Here is a 15,323-nt window from a genome sequence, read left to right on the forward strand (position 1 = left end):
TTTAATCGAAAGGTGGTGCTTGTAACTCAGTCCCATTTAAATATTTTAGAGATCTGATGAGTACTTTTGAGTTATCTCTAATGGTCATTTACAATTATCATTTAGTATTCATCTACCTACATTGCATTACTCATAATTCGACATCGGTCGACATAATTGTATTTGCTCGCAAACGAAAAAACCTACTTCAATTACATCGATAAGTAATACATAAGTAGACGATAAAAATGAACAAACGCACTAGTCGTAACTACTATTTTCGAGGGTTTCCCTCGATTTCTCTGGGATTCCATCATCAAATCCTGGTTTCCTTATCATCGTACCAAACTTGGGGTATCTCTTTTCCAACAAAACAGAATTATCAACATCGGTTCATAAACGACAAAATTATCCCCGAACATATTTACATTAAAAAATATATATATTCAGTCGAATTGAGTAACCTCCTCTTTTTTGAAGTCGGTTAAAAACAGAGCCTTTTTTATTTTTTCAAAATTACCAATATTGAACATGATCCTAATTTTCATTCTCATAAACTTATTAAGAGTTTACTAAAGATGTCCGCGGAATAGGAGACTAAAGAATTCCGTGGGGAACACTCAAAAACCGCACAAATATTCTACTTAAATATTTATAACCTAAAAAGAACTCTTAACAGCTGCACAAATTTCTTAATCAAGGTTTTAATAACTTCTTTCTAACTTTCCACAAGGGCAGTTAGTTTTCAACAGAGTAAATGGTTCTGAAATCGAAACCCTGATCACTGTAAATACGTAATAAACGGACTAAGCTAAAGGCCGTCAATCAAATAATAAACATATTATCAAGTAAGCGATTATAAAAACAACATGTAATAAACCTATATTGCATATTATATTTATTCGCATTTTGAGGTATTTAAGCATTTATAACAATAATTGTGTTTGCAGTCAAACGAAGAAAAACCGATTTCAATTATATCGACAAGTAATAACAACGTAGGTAGACGAAAAAATAGTCAAGTAAAAACGCTTTATCAAATTACTCCAAAAGTTGTAATCAGATCTCGATGAAATTAAAATGTGACCACATGATAAACATCGGCTTTCGATTAAATTAAAAATCATTAAAATCGGTACACCCAGTAAAACGTTATACAGATTTTCGAGAGTTTCCCTCGATTTCTTTGGGATCCCATCATCAGACCCTGGTTTCCTTATCATGATAGGAGACTAGGGACTCCTTTTCAACAAAAAAAGAATTATCAAAATCGGTTCATAAACGACGGAGTTATCCCCAAACATACATAAACAAATATATATTTATATACGGTCGAATTGAGTAACCTCCTCCTTTTTTGAAGTCGGTTAAAAATAGATCCAAAGCTTTATAAACTTGCTTTTGAAACATCACTTTGCTAGAAATCCAAATCTATGCAAATAAATAAAATTGAAGTGTCTGTTTGTAATATTAAAAACTTTAAAATCTCATGTTAGGGTGATTGTGGTCCACTCTTCCGAACTACAACTAACTCGATAACACACATCATATACTTTGATTGAACAAGCAATAAACTAGGTATATGTGTTCTAATGTTTACGCGAAATTCACTCATTATAATGAAACAACATTTAAACCGCGATAAAATCCGAAAAAGTTGTTTCATTACAATAAAATAAAGCATGTGGTTAGAAATGAAGATATGACAAAGTTTGAAATATACATAATCATATCGTGCTATCAAAAATTATTATTATTATTATTATTATTTACTCTTTATTGTACACCACAATATGCAAATACAAAATAATAATAATACAGACAACTTAAGAATGTGTAGTACAAGAGGCGGTCTTATGGCTAGTTAGCCATTTCTTTCAGACAACCCGAAATAGGATTGAATACAATTTATTTGAGGATCGGGTAGGTGGTGCAGTTATATTGTAATAAACTTACATACAAATATCTACACATTAATACTTATAAGCAATACACATATATACATTTGATTAATATAATATAATAAACTAATAAATATAACAACAGTATCTCATAGCAGTTACAATCAATTTCGCCATAAATAAATAAAAAAAAAAAAAAATAATAATAATAAAAATTTATAAATAAATAAATTTAATTGGAATCGCTCTCAGTATTAAGGTAATGTATTTTAACTAATCTTTTGAACGATGGGAGTGATTTGGCTTCTTTGATACATAATGGTAAATTATAAATAATATAAAAATAATTACCGAATAACAAATTTTATTATATGAGATATACCGTATCAAAAAACACACGCATATAAAGGATAACAGAATTTCATTCATCATGATATCAAATAATTTATGCGTCAATTTCATGTCACACTAGCACACAAAGATTCCTGGACATCGTCATATTTTTGATACTGCAATTTTCTACGAGATTTAGAATTTAATTAATTTCTTTTTGACGACGCGTTGGCGCAACGATGACAACACTGGTTTGTTGGCGTTATGCGCGTGGCGGTTGCGCGTTCCGGCCGAGTGACTATCTAGGTGTTTGTGCAGTCCTTGTGGGTCTCCCCACCGTGCCTCGGATAGCACGTTAAGCCGTCGATCCTAGTTATTATAATGTACACTCGATAGCGATCATTACTCATAATAGGGAATATATTCGCCAACCCGCCTTGGAGCATCGTGGTGGATATATAGTGGAGCTCTGATACTACATGGGGAAAGAGGCTTACGCCCAGCAGTGGAATGTTACAGGCTGAAGCGTAATTTCTCTTTTGTTTTTATTTGTTGCTATAACCATACGATCCTAAAGATATATTTCAAACTTGTGACAGATGATCGGGTGGGTAGACACCGGATTAGTATTAAGGTTCCGTTGGCACTTTGTATGGGATTATCACGGGATCCTAAGAAAATCTTCATTAAAGCTTAAGATATTTCCAAGGGGTGCCCCTTAAATGAAAATTAATAACTGCATATATATCTTTATATATTACTTTATATACCTGCTGTGTGGTTACGGCAGTAAAGAATATACACACCCCTCTCTTTCCGTGGGTGTTGTAACCGTAAGAGGCGACTAAGGGATAAAAAAAAAATAAAAAAAATAAAAAAATATTGGTAACAAACACTGCTTACGTAAAATAAAATTCAACAAAATTTAACCCTTACACAAAAATATAAAATAAAAAAAATGAATTACACATATACACATATACAAAAAATGGATAACACAGTTCCACTACCACCTTGTACCACCCACCGACCGATGGCGGGATAACCACCTAACTGCTGGCTTTGAAACACACAGGCCTAAGACGGGAGGCAGCGTCTTCGGTGCGATAAAGCTAGCCATGCGATCACCAACCCGCCTGCCCAGCGTGGTGACTTTGGGCAAAACACACGAGTTCACGTCATTTTTAGCGCGAACTTGTTGAAGCCTATGTCCAGCAGTGGACTACTATGGGCTGAACTGATGATATCTCTATTAGGTCATAACATAAATAAAAATTATACCAATGTGCTTTGACGCTACAAGTTGCTTACATCTTCAAAATGGAGAACGTTATGTTATGCTCTCTATACGTTTATCTGAATAATTAATTTCACTTTTTCAGACTGACTCTAAAAGTAAAAACGGTGAAGTAAATTTAGGAATTCAATCATCGGAGCCATCAACGAAGACAGCCATGCAAGAAAAGACAGAAGAAATGGTACTTTCCACAACTAATTTTATGCCCGATTTATTATATTGTCTTTCGTTAAAAAATAATTAATTACATTTCACAGGACGATAACGAAGATGGAGTACCAAAAAGAGCTATGTGGGGTAATCAGCTGGAGTTTCTCATGTCCTGTATAGCAACATCCGTGGGTCTCGGCAATGTATGGCGATTTCCCTTTGTTGCTTATCAAAACGGCGGTGGAGCTTTTCTCATCCCATACCTAGTAGTACTAATACTAATAGGAAAGCCCATGTATTACGCAGAAGTTGTACTAGGTCAGTTCGGTTCTAGAAACCAAGTCAAAGTGTGGGCGTTGGCCCCTGCGATGAAAGGTAAATAATAACACAACTATCCCTATAAAGTATGTTATAGTGGTAATATGACTGTAAATATAAACCCATAAATATAACATATAATATTGTATATAAAATTCTCGTGTCACAATGTTAGTTAAAAAACTCCTCCGAAACAGGGCAACACAAATTGAAAAAAAATATGTTGAATTTTATATATATTTCCTAGTTCTTGTAGGTGTGTATTTATTTGTGTATTTAATTCTTTATATGTTTTTAATATATATATATATATATATATATATATATATATTATTATTATTATTATTGTATATTATTTAATATATATACCTATTATATATTATTGTATTATGAGATTGTAGGATCTACTTTGTTTTTAATTTTCTGTTTTGCCTTTTGATAACCCTACTCTTTTTATTTTAAAATCTCCTCTACCCCAAGGTTGTCTGGAAGAAATCGCTTACCTAGCGATAAGACCGCCTTTGTGCATAATATTGTTTTGCAAATTTTATTTTTAAAGATGTATGTTATGTTAGCTTGTAATATGCACAATAAAGTATATTTCTTCTTCTTCTTCTTCTATATTTCCTAGTTCTTGATTTTTTTTTAATTTGTTGCTTGGTTTTTAATTAAGTACATAAAAGTATTTAGGAAACTTTGTATTTTAGATTTTAACAAATACTGTAAAATAAAATAAATCAAACACAATAATAATAATAATTCAAACTATAAGTGAAATAAAAGAACATAAGTCTTTATTTATTTTTGTCGACAGTATAAAATTACATAAATAATTTTAAAAAAGTTTACTAGTAATATTTAAGTTTTACAAACCTCATATTATACAGTCGTGTGACTGATATTACGTCACTTCCGTTATATACTTTTCTTACGGTTTTAGTATCACATTTTTTTCAATTCGGTCGCTCAGCCAAATGTTAAGCCTGCCGTAAGGAACTTCGTTCCAAAAACATTACCATAAATTGATTAACAGCCATTGAGAGAGAAAATAAAAGTAATCAATAAAGAAAAATCAAAAATCAATACGGGCATTATGAAACAAGTAAATTAAAAAAAATTAAAAAATCACAATTAAAAAAAATAAGCATCAAAATTACAATTAAAATCAAAATCAAAATTAAATTAAATTAAAAAAATAAAATCAAATTAAGAATCATTTTTTAAATTTTGTCCTATTTACATACATATTCATGATATCACCTTTCAATATAAATTAGTAACAACTTCTATTTAAAGCTATGGTATCAACCTCCTACGTTGAAAAGCTCGCTTACTCTCGTCAAATTATCAATGATAATGGAGGTCAAAAGCTAAATATAGATATACTCGAGGGCCGGGGGGAACCTATTGGATTGTGAACATTAGATGATAAAAAAAATGTTATATGATGTAAGACCTTTAGCGGTGGGTAGAGCGTGTAATTACAAAGAAATAGGTAGTCGAGCGACTAAGATATTAGTCGTAATTCGACCATAATTAATTTGAATTATAAGTGTGTATACAAAATAGTATATGTATATGCGTGTGTGTGTCAAATACGACGTGTGCGAAATTTCATACTCCTCCGTCCGCGCAGTTTTCGTAAAAACGGGTACAAAGTTTTTGTTTCACGTATTAATTAATAGTAAGTTTATACGCCATTCGTATTTCTGATGACGTAATAATATTAATTTGCCAGTTTACATGGTGGGTGTGACCATACGAAGGGAAAATTTTTGTTGGGATCGTCGGATCAAGGAAAATACCTCCACACAGTTTTTAGATTTTGGGTCAGAACGACGACAACATCAAGATGAAGAATCATCAAGAATAATCTGTAGCGCTCGAGTTTTTCTAAAATCGATTTTTATATTCATCTATTCGGTTGCCCTAGACATTCGACACTATATAAATGGCTCAAATATGGTTGGAGTACTTCACAAGGTGCAAGGTTACCCCCATGATGTTTTTTAGACGCGCTCGAGACACTCCCAGAATCCCCAATTGTTAAGTCGCTTAGTCTCTCCAATAAATGGACAGTTATCATCTGGGACGCAATATATATGTACAAAATGCTCAATGTAATTAAACAAGAAAAAGTCAACAGTAGTTCTTACAATCGATATTTTCATAACCGTATGAGTTTTTCTTTATAATGAAACTGGCTGAGCTCGCAACTTCGTCCGCGTGGATTTTAACATAAAAGTTAATTTTCAGTTCGCAGAGTTATAAAATAAATAAATTTCTAAAATAAAAGTAGCCTAAGTTACTCCTTACTACACCAGATATCTCCCACCGATACACAAATATACAAAGACATACAGACAACGAGACAGACAAACAGACAAAAATGGTAAAAAATGTTATTTTGGTATATGTACCGTGTGGTATATGCATTTGGTAAACAGCGGTATTTTAATATTCCAAACACACTCCAATTTTATTTATTTGTATAAATGTTCGAATATTTTGTTTGGATTTTTTTTATAATTATAATAATAGGTTACTCAGTTTTTAATTTTTTGGATAAATTTTGAGGTTATGGGAAAAAAGTGCAAACACAACTATTTTCAGTAGGACTATTGGTATTGCCGGAAATCGTGATAAGCCGATTTCAACTTCAACCCACTTCCTCATGGATTTCATCATTTTCTATTTTTTTTTTTTTTTTTTTACTTTTTACCATTTTAAAATATTTCGGCACTGGTATTAAAAGTATTAAAATCCGATCACAGATTTAATTTTGTTATCATTTATGACCTAGGTATAAATATATATCAAACTTTATTTTTAGTTATATTTAAAGTTTAAAGACGATGACGTCCGAAAACGAGCAAACGCGTCTTCGGTGCAACAAAGCCAGCCCTGCGGTCTCCAACCCGCCAGCCCAGCGTGGTGACTATGGGCAAAACACATGAGTTCACCCCATTTTTGGCGTGAACTTGTGGAGGCAATGTCCAATAGTAGACTGTATTAGGCTGTAGAGAAATTTTAAATGGAAAAAAATGTTAAAATTTATCGCGGTAGACCGGAAGCACTATTGAAATGATAATACCTATATAATCAAAACCCTTAACACTTGTTATATATACATCATATCATCTTCTCTTACATTTCAGGTGTTGGTTACGCGCAAACTTTGGCGAGTGTATATGTGCTTTCTTACTATGTCTCGATCATAGCACTATGTCTATACTTTTTCTCAATGAGCTTCAATGCAACATTGCCTTGGTCTGTTTGTGAACCCGAATGGGTCAATTGCGTGCCTTCTGGAATGACGGAAAATATCGTAATGAATGAGAATTCGACCAGTAGTGCTGAGTTATATTTTGTGTAAGTTTATAAAAAAGTTATTAATGAAATCGTTAATATACACTTTTTTCTTTTCTGCAAGTTGAATTATTTTTTTCTTTCTAGGCGCACGGTACTTCAACAATTAGATGGAATCGAAAACGGTCTGGGTAAGTTTACAAAATAGTTAAAATTATAAGCATGTACAATGCATTTAGAGAATCTGATGTCACTAGATTTGTATGAAATAAATCAACAAGCAGCAATATGGAATATTATACCCACCCATTTTGTTCGAAAATATCTAATATATAAAATTCTCGTGTCGCGGTGTTTGTACCCGAGTAGAAAAAAGGTCAGGCTCAACCAGATCATGTATCTGGACCGGATCAGGATAGGATAAGGTACGCCTGATCCGGGAAGCTTTATCAGGACCAGGTCCGGTCGAGACAAGGATAGCCTGATATAAAATATAATCAAGTATGGTAAGGCATAGTGGATCAGGACCAGGTCCGGTCCAGACAAGGATAGCCTGATGTAAAATATAATCAAGTATGGTAAGGCATACTGGATCAGGACCAGGTCCGGTCCAGACAAGGCTAGCCTGATGTAAAATCTTACCAAGTATGGTAAGGCATACTGGATCAGGACCTGGTCCGGTCCAGATGAGGATGGCCTGAAAGAAATGACGCGAACTGAGCCTGAATCGCGCTATTAATGTTTTTAAGCGCACTTAGTATATATACAGTTATCAGGACAATCTAGCAGGGAGTCCATTTCTACACAGTGGAGCAGTCGTAAGTAATAGGAAATAGTAGTTAGTAGTTAATCATTAGAAGTTAATAAATAAAATTTAATTAATAATAATAATTAATTAATAACATAAAAATAAATAAAAATAATTAATATTTAAAGTAAAAACATAAATAAATAATACATTGGAAAAAATAAACGGAAATAAATATTATAATAATTATGTTAATACATATTTATATCAATTCGCTTTTTTTTTTGTTAAACAATTTTTTCAAAAATATACATTCGTGTTTTTTAAAAGGACCGAACCGAACCCGCTGATCAGGATGAGATGAGATTTCCTGATCAGGTCCAGATCAGGAAATCTCATCTCATCCTGATCAGGTCCAGACCAATCATCTGCGTTACATGCCTTATCTAGTCCTGATCAGGCATGCCTGGTCCGGTCCTTCTAAGGAAGACGAAAAAATTTCTACTCGGGTAGTTAAACTCCTCCGAAACGGCTTGACCGATTGTCATGAAATTTTGTGTGCATATTGGGTAGGTCTGAGAATCGAACAACATCTATTTTTCATCCCCCCAAATGTTAAGGGTAGTCTACCCCTAAATATATATTTTTTTAATTTTTAGATAAATTATTTATTTTTTATTTTATTATGATTTGGCGTTGAAAAATACATACAATACTGAATTTTCACCCTTCTACCACTAACCCCTATTTTTAAATAACGTTTAGCGGCAAGACAACGTTTGCCGAGTCAGCTAGTATTTTAAAATAATACATGTACCTATATAGCTTTCGTGTCGAGACATAACAAAAGAAAGTAATAATATATTGTATAGATTGACTCAAAAGCTAATACATTATTTTGTGTAAGCTATATTTAATCCTTTTTTTTATATCACTAGTTCGGCAAACAAGCGTACGGCTCACGTGATGGTAAGCGATTACCGTAGATTATAGACGCCTGCAACACCAGAAGCATCGCAAGCGCGTTGCCGACCCAATCCCCAATCCCCCCAAGAGCTACAGGAGATCCTGGTTCTACTATTTTCATCTGCTAACTTGAATGCGACTACGCTTAGCACTAAGTTTTGTTATTATTATATAAGTACTAAAAACATTATTTGGTGCAAAATTTTTAGCTTTTTGTGGCAAAGTATTTAATTTTTTTTTATTTAAGTTATCAAATGAATCAGTAAGAGATATGCCTCTATTATATATATTTGCATACATTCACGAAACAACGAAATTCTTCTATCCTTATATCACTAAATCAGATTAGTTTTACAATTTACATTACATTGTTAATCAAACTAATTCGTAGTATCCCGTTTTTTTTTTATTAATTTTCTCTGGACATTTTTATACTAATTTATCTAAAATAGCTCTACATAATTATATAATTAAAGTTTCACTTCTTTTAATAAATGACAACTTCTCTTACTTATTTTAACATATGTATACACAAGCCTTGGTTATATTAAATTACCATTATTTTACATATTCAGATGGTTATAGCTAAAAAAGATAAAAATGTTTTGTAAAACAAATATAAAATAAGTAACATAAATCAATAGAAATAATAAAAAAGTATTAATTATAATTATGTATTTTAGGATTACCTTTGTGGAACTTAACATTGTGTCTGCTAGCATCATGGTTTGTGATCTTCGTAATTGTATCCAGAGGTGTCAAAAGTTCTGGAAAAGCAGCTTACTTCCTGGCGATATTTCCTTATGTGATCATGACAACTCTTCTGATAACGTAAAAGAATACCTTTAATATTTTATTATTTATTGTTGTTGCACTTATAAAAATAATAAACGAGCTATTTTATTGTTATTATAGTACAGCTATCCTTCCCGGAGCTGGTGACGGCATTCTATTCTTTATAACACCGCAATGGGACATGTTACTTGAACTTAGTGTAAGTTGTTTTATAATTTTGTTTTTTTTTACAACTTGTTCGGCAAACAATCGTACGGTTCACCTAATGGTTAGCGATTACCGTTGCTTATACACGCCTGCAATACCAAAGCATACCAAAACCAAAGGCATAGCAAGCGCTTTGTCGACCCCACCCCGATTCTCCCTAGGAGCTCTGCTCACCTTTCTCGCCACAGGAGTAAAACACTGCTTGATATCATTATTATTTAGCTGTCATATTTTTTAAGGGCGAGCTACGTCCCTAGTCCCTTAAATTGTTTTAAAACTGCGTTAAAGTTTTGAAAATACAGATTGTAATTTACTGAAATGCAATGATAAAAATAATCCGTAAATATTTATTAAATTAAAATATTTATTTTAGGTGTGGTACTCAGCCGTTACACAAGTATTTTTTTCACTCACAGTATGCACAGGACCAATCCTTATGTTTTCGTCTTATAATAGTTTCACACAGAATGTTTACAGGTAAGTCAGTAATGTTTCTTTTATTTTTATTACACGTTGCACAAATATTTAATTTTATTATCAATATTATAAACATAGAGACCTTTTTTTTTAAATTTAGAACTGATTTTGTTGTATTATTTACACCACGCATATAGCAGAAACATAAATTTTACTAAGATAGGGCACAGCAGGAAATATCCCGCTCAAAACCTGGAGCAGCCTGACTGGGCAAGTACCTCGACTTTACAGAAAATCATAGCTAAATAACACTGCTTTTGGTGTCGCAGGCTTCTATAGGCTACGATAATAGCTTAGCATTGGGTGAGCCGTACACTTGTTTGCCGATCTAGTTGTATAAAAGAAATGCACAACCCGCATACTATTATCATTGTAAACGCATACTCTAATTCAATAGTATCTACTTGTAAGAGTAGGTACGCAATTCCTATTTTTAAGCTATTGCATAGCTTTTATCGCGGGCTTTGAGCGCGGCGACCGAATCAAGAAATTCCGTAAAGAAAATAAAATCTAACAGCTCCTACTCCGCCTATCCTGTAGCTCGGCCGAGCGTTCGCTTAACGTGTATGGTATCTAATATGGTACGACTGTACGAAGCTCACACAGATCGAGACGAGCTGCTCCATGTATTGTAAGATAATAAAAGTATTTTAAACGATATTAACTCTCATTTATTCAATAAAAGAAAAAAAAATTGTTTTCTTATCGGTCACCATGCTCAAAAAGTGTAACTTGAATTAATATCAAAGAAAAAAAATACTGCATAAATAAAAAATAAATAAATAATTATAATTGCATAAGTTGATAAAAAATGCTATGCAATAGCTTAACCGCGGCAGCCCACGAAGCCACACGTTGTTGTTTTTTTTTTTCAAAAAAGAGAAACAAAACGTAGTTCTGCTACTTTTTATATTACTTTATGAAGGACTAGCCGACCCGTACCCACTTCGTTTGGCGTTAATTATTATTTTTGCGATGCAAATATATAGTAAAGATTTCATCTCTCCCGCATTTCTCCGACTTGATTTACAGATACTATTATATGTCACTGATTCTTTGTCCAATAACAATAAATCACAGCCTATATCACTCCTGAATAGGGTAGCTTTCTGTTAGTGAAAGAATTTTCATGATTGGATCAGTATTTCCGAAGATTACCTCCTACAAATATACAAAGGTAGAAACTTTACCTATTTATAATATTAGTATCGATTGCGGACGTATTCAATGCTTAGTTGATTTCCTAGACTTCATTAATATTTTGATATACATATATACCTTAATTGCGTACTCCTAGATAAGGTTCCTATCCTGACAAGTAATAAAATGGGAAGATTATCAACGTAGGTAGCCTAAAAAACAGTTAATTAATTACGTATTATTGGGGATAACTCAAAATCCACATTAAAAAAAAACGAAAAAAACTAAACTTCTTTAGCTCCTACAGTAATATACGAAACGTAACTCTCTCTCTCTCTCTCTTTCTATCTTCACTAACTTATATCTCCCTCTCAACTTCCGTTTTAGTCACCCGATCACACTTTTCGAAACACTTGCGTTACAAATTCATCAACTAATAGTACTAATAGTACTTTAATCCCCAAGTCAAGCGTGCATCAAAAAGGTTTCTTCAGTAAAAAAAATAAATCATTGACATTGGTACATCTGGTAAAAGTTATAAGGCAACACATTTAAAAAATGTAGTCAAATTGAAACCAAATATTAAATCCTTGATAAAAGTTATTTTATTAAATTCAAATAACAGTATATTTTGTTTTCGTAATTACATACATATATATTTACTTACGTATGATTTTTACCAGGGACGCTATGATCGTAACAACTCTGGACACGTTTACCAGCTTACTATCTGGTTTCACAATATTTGGCATCTTAGGCAACTTAGCGCATGTCCTGCAAAGACCTGTCGGTGAAGTAGTTGGTTCAGGCGGCACTGGTCTTGCTTTCATTTCGTATCCTGATGCCATCGCTAAAACTTTCCAACCCCAGGTACAATTGTTTAGCTATTATACACTTACAATATAATAATATTCACAAACACTATATAGGAAATATCAGGAGGTAATTTTCAAAAGCGGTCAATTCAAAAATTATTTTTCTAACATATTTTTAGACACTTCTTCTGAGTATCATTTAATTCCTTTTAAATCAATCCTAACAAAATATAAATTTGTCAAACATAATTTTAAGTTAATCCCTATTTAAAACAATAGCTTATTACAAATTAATTTACTCTCAAGTGTTGTCGGCTGTCGTCGGTGTAATGTTGAAAAAATAGAGATGACTAGTTTTGAAAGTAACCTCTTGCTGTTCTTGATATATCCTTAGGACTTTTTTCACGGATTGTTGGCAGAAGTTTAATTCGCACATCTGTTACTGATAAATTTTATCAGGAAGGAAAACAGGATTTTAAGACATGTTTTAGCTCAATGAATAAATTACAACTTTTGAATTTATAGTTTACGGGTAGAAACATTTTAAAGATAAATTTGTATTTAATAAGGAACAATAAAAATGTATCATAGCTTAGACCAGTCAAGTACTAAAACTACAAGTTTTTGCATACAATTGAAACAAAAAAAAATTGTTTGCAGCTATTTTCAGTTCTTTTCTTCTTGATGATGTTGGTTCTCGGAATAGGATCCGCTGTGGCACTATTAGCTGCTGTCAACACTATCTTGTTGGATGCTTTCCCTCGGGTACCGACCATCATAATATCGGCAATCAGTTGCACATTCGGTTTTGGCCTCGGCCTTGTCTATGTAACACCTGTAAGTATTAAAAATTCCTTAAAAATAGATACTTTTTATACATCAATAACAATAACTTAATATATATTTACTTTTCTGCGTTTTCATTTACAATTCAAACGACTGAACGAATAAAATTTTCTTTCATTGAACTTAAATAATACATACTGTATAATTATTTTCTGTTATAACAGTTACAGTGAACAGTAAATATCAATCGGAAAATTTACGGATATTCCTACTTCTCAATACTTCATAAGAGCAATTATATTCAGTTATTAGTATTCAGCGTTTAAATTATTATATAGTTTTACCTTAATGCGTAAACATTATTAGTTTTTTTTTTTTTTAATTTTAATATAGATATATTATGTTATTTTTAGGGCGGTCAGTACGTATTAGAGATTGTTGACTACTACGGCGGAACATTCTTTGCATTGTTCTGTGGTATCGTTCAAATTTTCGGCGTGTTCTGGATTTACGGTAAATATCAATTCATTAAATACTTATTGATAAAATAGTCAGTTTTTCGATTAGCTACATTTATAAATCTATTGTTGCAGGTCTTGAAAACTTTTGCCTCGACATTGAGTACATGTCTAATCGTAAGACATCCATATACTGGCGTTGCTGCTGGGGCCTCATTACGCCAGCTTTGATGATTACTGTATTCATTTACGCTCTGTCATCATTTGGTGCTTTGGTGTTTGGAGACGGCTACATATATCCAACTATGGGATACGGTATGTAGTTATACCAAACTTGGCTTCAGTTAGTATTAACTTCGCAGGCTTGACATTCAAAATTAACGTTTTATTATTTATTTATTTTTTTTACAGTTGCTGGTTACTTAATTTTATGCGGTGGAATAGTACTAGTTCCGATATTTATGTTCGCAACAATATACAAATACAGATCAGCTGGCAGTTTTGTAGATGTAAGTTTATCGAAGTATTAGTTGTAAAATTAAATAATATGAAAATAAATAAATGAGATAGTTGTATATTGTAACTAAAGTAAATGCTACAGCATTAACTTTAGTTTGTTTGGACACACTAAAGTACAGTACCCGATTTGTTTGTGATAAAAAATACTGTGTGTGTACTTATGTATGCACGTAAGAAATTATACTTTATTGGCTAGCTAACATCACGTTGCTAACTTCTTCCTCGTTGACTAACTAACTTCAGGTGCCGCTGTTTTGTGACGCTGTGCGCGCGCAACGTAAAAATTTACTCGCATTATTTTTCCCTAACGCGCCAAAAGAAGTATAACTTCAAAAATTAAAAAAAATGGTTCTATGTTTATCTTTGTATGACGTATATTGTACTGTAATTACATTTTATTATCTCTTACTAGATACTCAAGAAATCTTTCAAACCAAAACCATCATGGGGTCCAAGCAGTGCAAAACATAAACGTGAATGGATATTATTTAAAGAAAATGCTAAAATGGAGCGCCAGAAAATGAAAACGTCTTGGTTTAAACACATTTTGTTGAGTTTGAGTGGTGGATACAGAAGACATGCGTAGTATTAGTATTGTTTGCGTAGTATTTATATAGACTAAATATATGCGATTATTCAAAAACGTTAACGTGTCTGAATTAATCTGTGGACAAATAGCATTTATAGCCATATAAGCGCATCTATTAAATATGTTAAAGCAAGCTCTGTACGAAGTCTTGGGCAACGCAACCAGTCCCTTGAAGTCAAACCCACAAAAAGTAGAAATTGTTTTTCATGTGGCACCGTATTCAAATTATCAAAACAACACGCTAGACTTGGTCTAACAATAAAAAAAATTGCCTTTGTTATAACAGACATAACGGATCCCTAAGTTAATTTCAGTGAATGTTGGGTTCCTTAAGTGTTGAGTGAATTTAGATTATCACTAAACTCTGAGCGAGTTTTGCAAAATTCTAATGAAGCGTTCTAGCGCCTGACACATCAGGCATATAATAAAGGAACTCCTATCATAAAAATAATGTATATAATATATATGTATCTGTAAATAATAAAAAAGATTGATTGTCTCTAAAGTTGGTTTACGGACGATAGTTTAACGTGACA

At 32.5% G+C, this 15,323-nt stretch overlaps 1 protein-coding gene across 1 annotated transcript; it reads left to right on the top strand.

The window, feature by feature from the left end:
* The first annotated feature begins 2,452 nt into the window (after window positions 1–2,452).
* On the top strand, window positions 2,453–14,784 carry LOC123657252 (sodium-dependent nutrient amino acid transporter 1-like). The gene is made up of 14 exons (XM_045592827.1): window positions 2,453–2,464; window positions 3,596–3,691; window positions 3,768–4,035; window positions 7,137–7,350; window positions 7,435–7,478; window positions 9,685–9,832; window positions 9,917–9,995; window positions 10,377–10,480; window positions 12,304–12,490; window positions 13,096–13,272; window positions 13,635–13,734; window positions 13,815–13,994; window positions 14,091–14,188; window positions 14,611–14,784. Exons 1-14 carry the CDS (start codon window positions 2,453–2,455, stop codon window positions 14,782–14,784), a joined length of 1,881 nt encoding a protein of 626 aa, XP_045448783.1.
* Window positions 14,785–15,323: the final 539 nt, after the last annotated feature.

This window comes from Melitaea cinxia, chromosome 10 (genome assembly GCF_905220565.1).
Source record: "Melitaea cinxia chromosome 10, ilMelCinx1.1, whole genome shotgun sequence".
NCBI lineage: Eukaryota > Metazoa > Arthropoda > Insecta > Lepidoptera > Nymphalidae > Melitaea > Melitaea cinxia.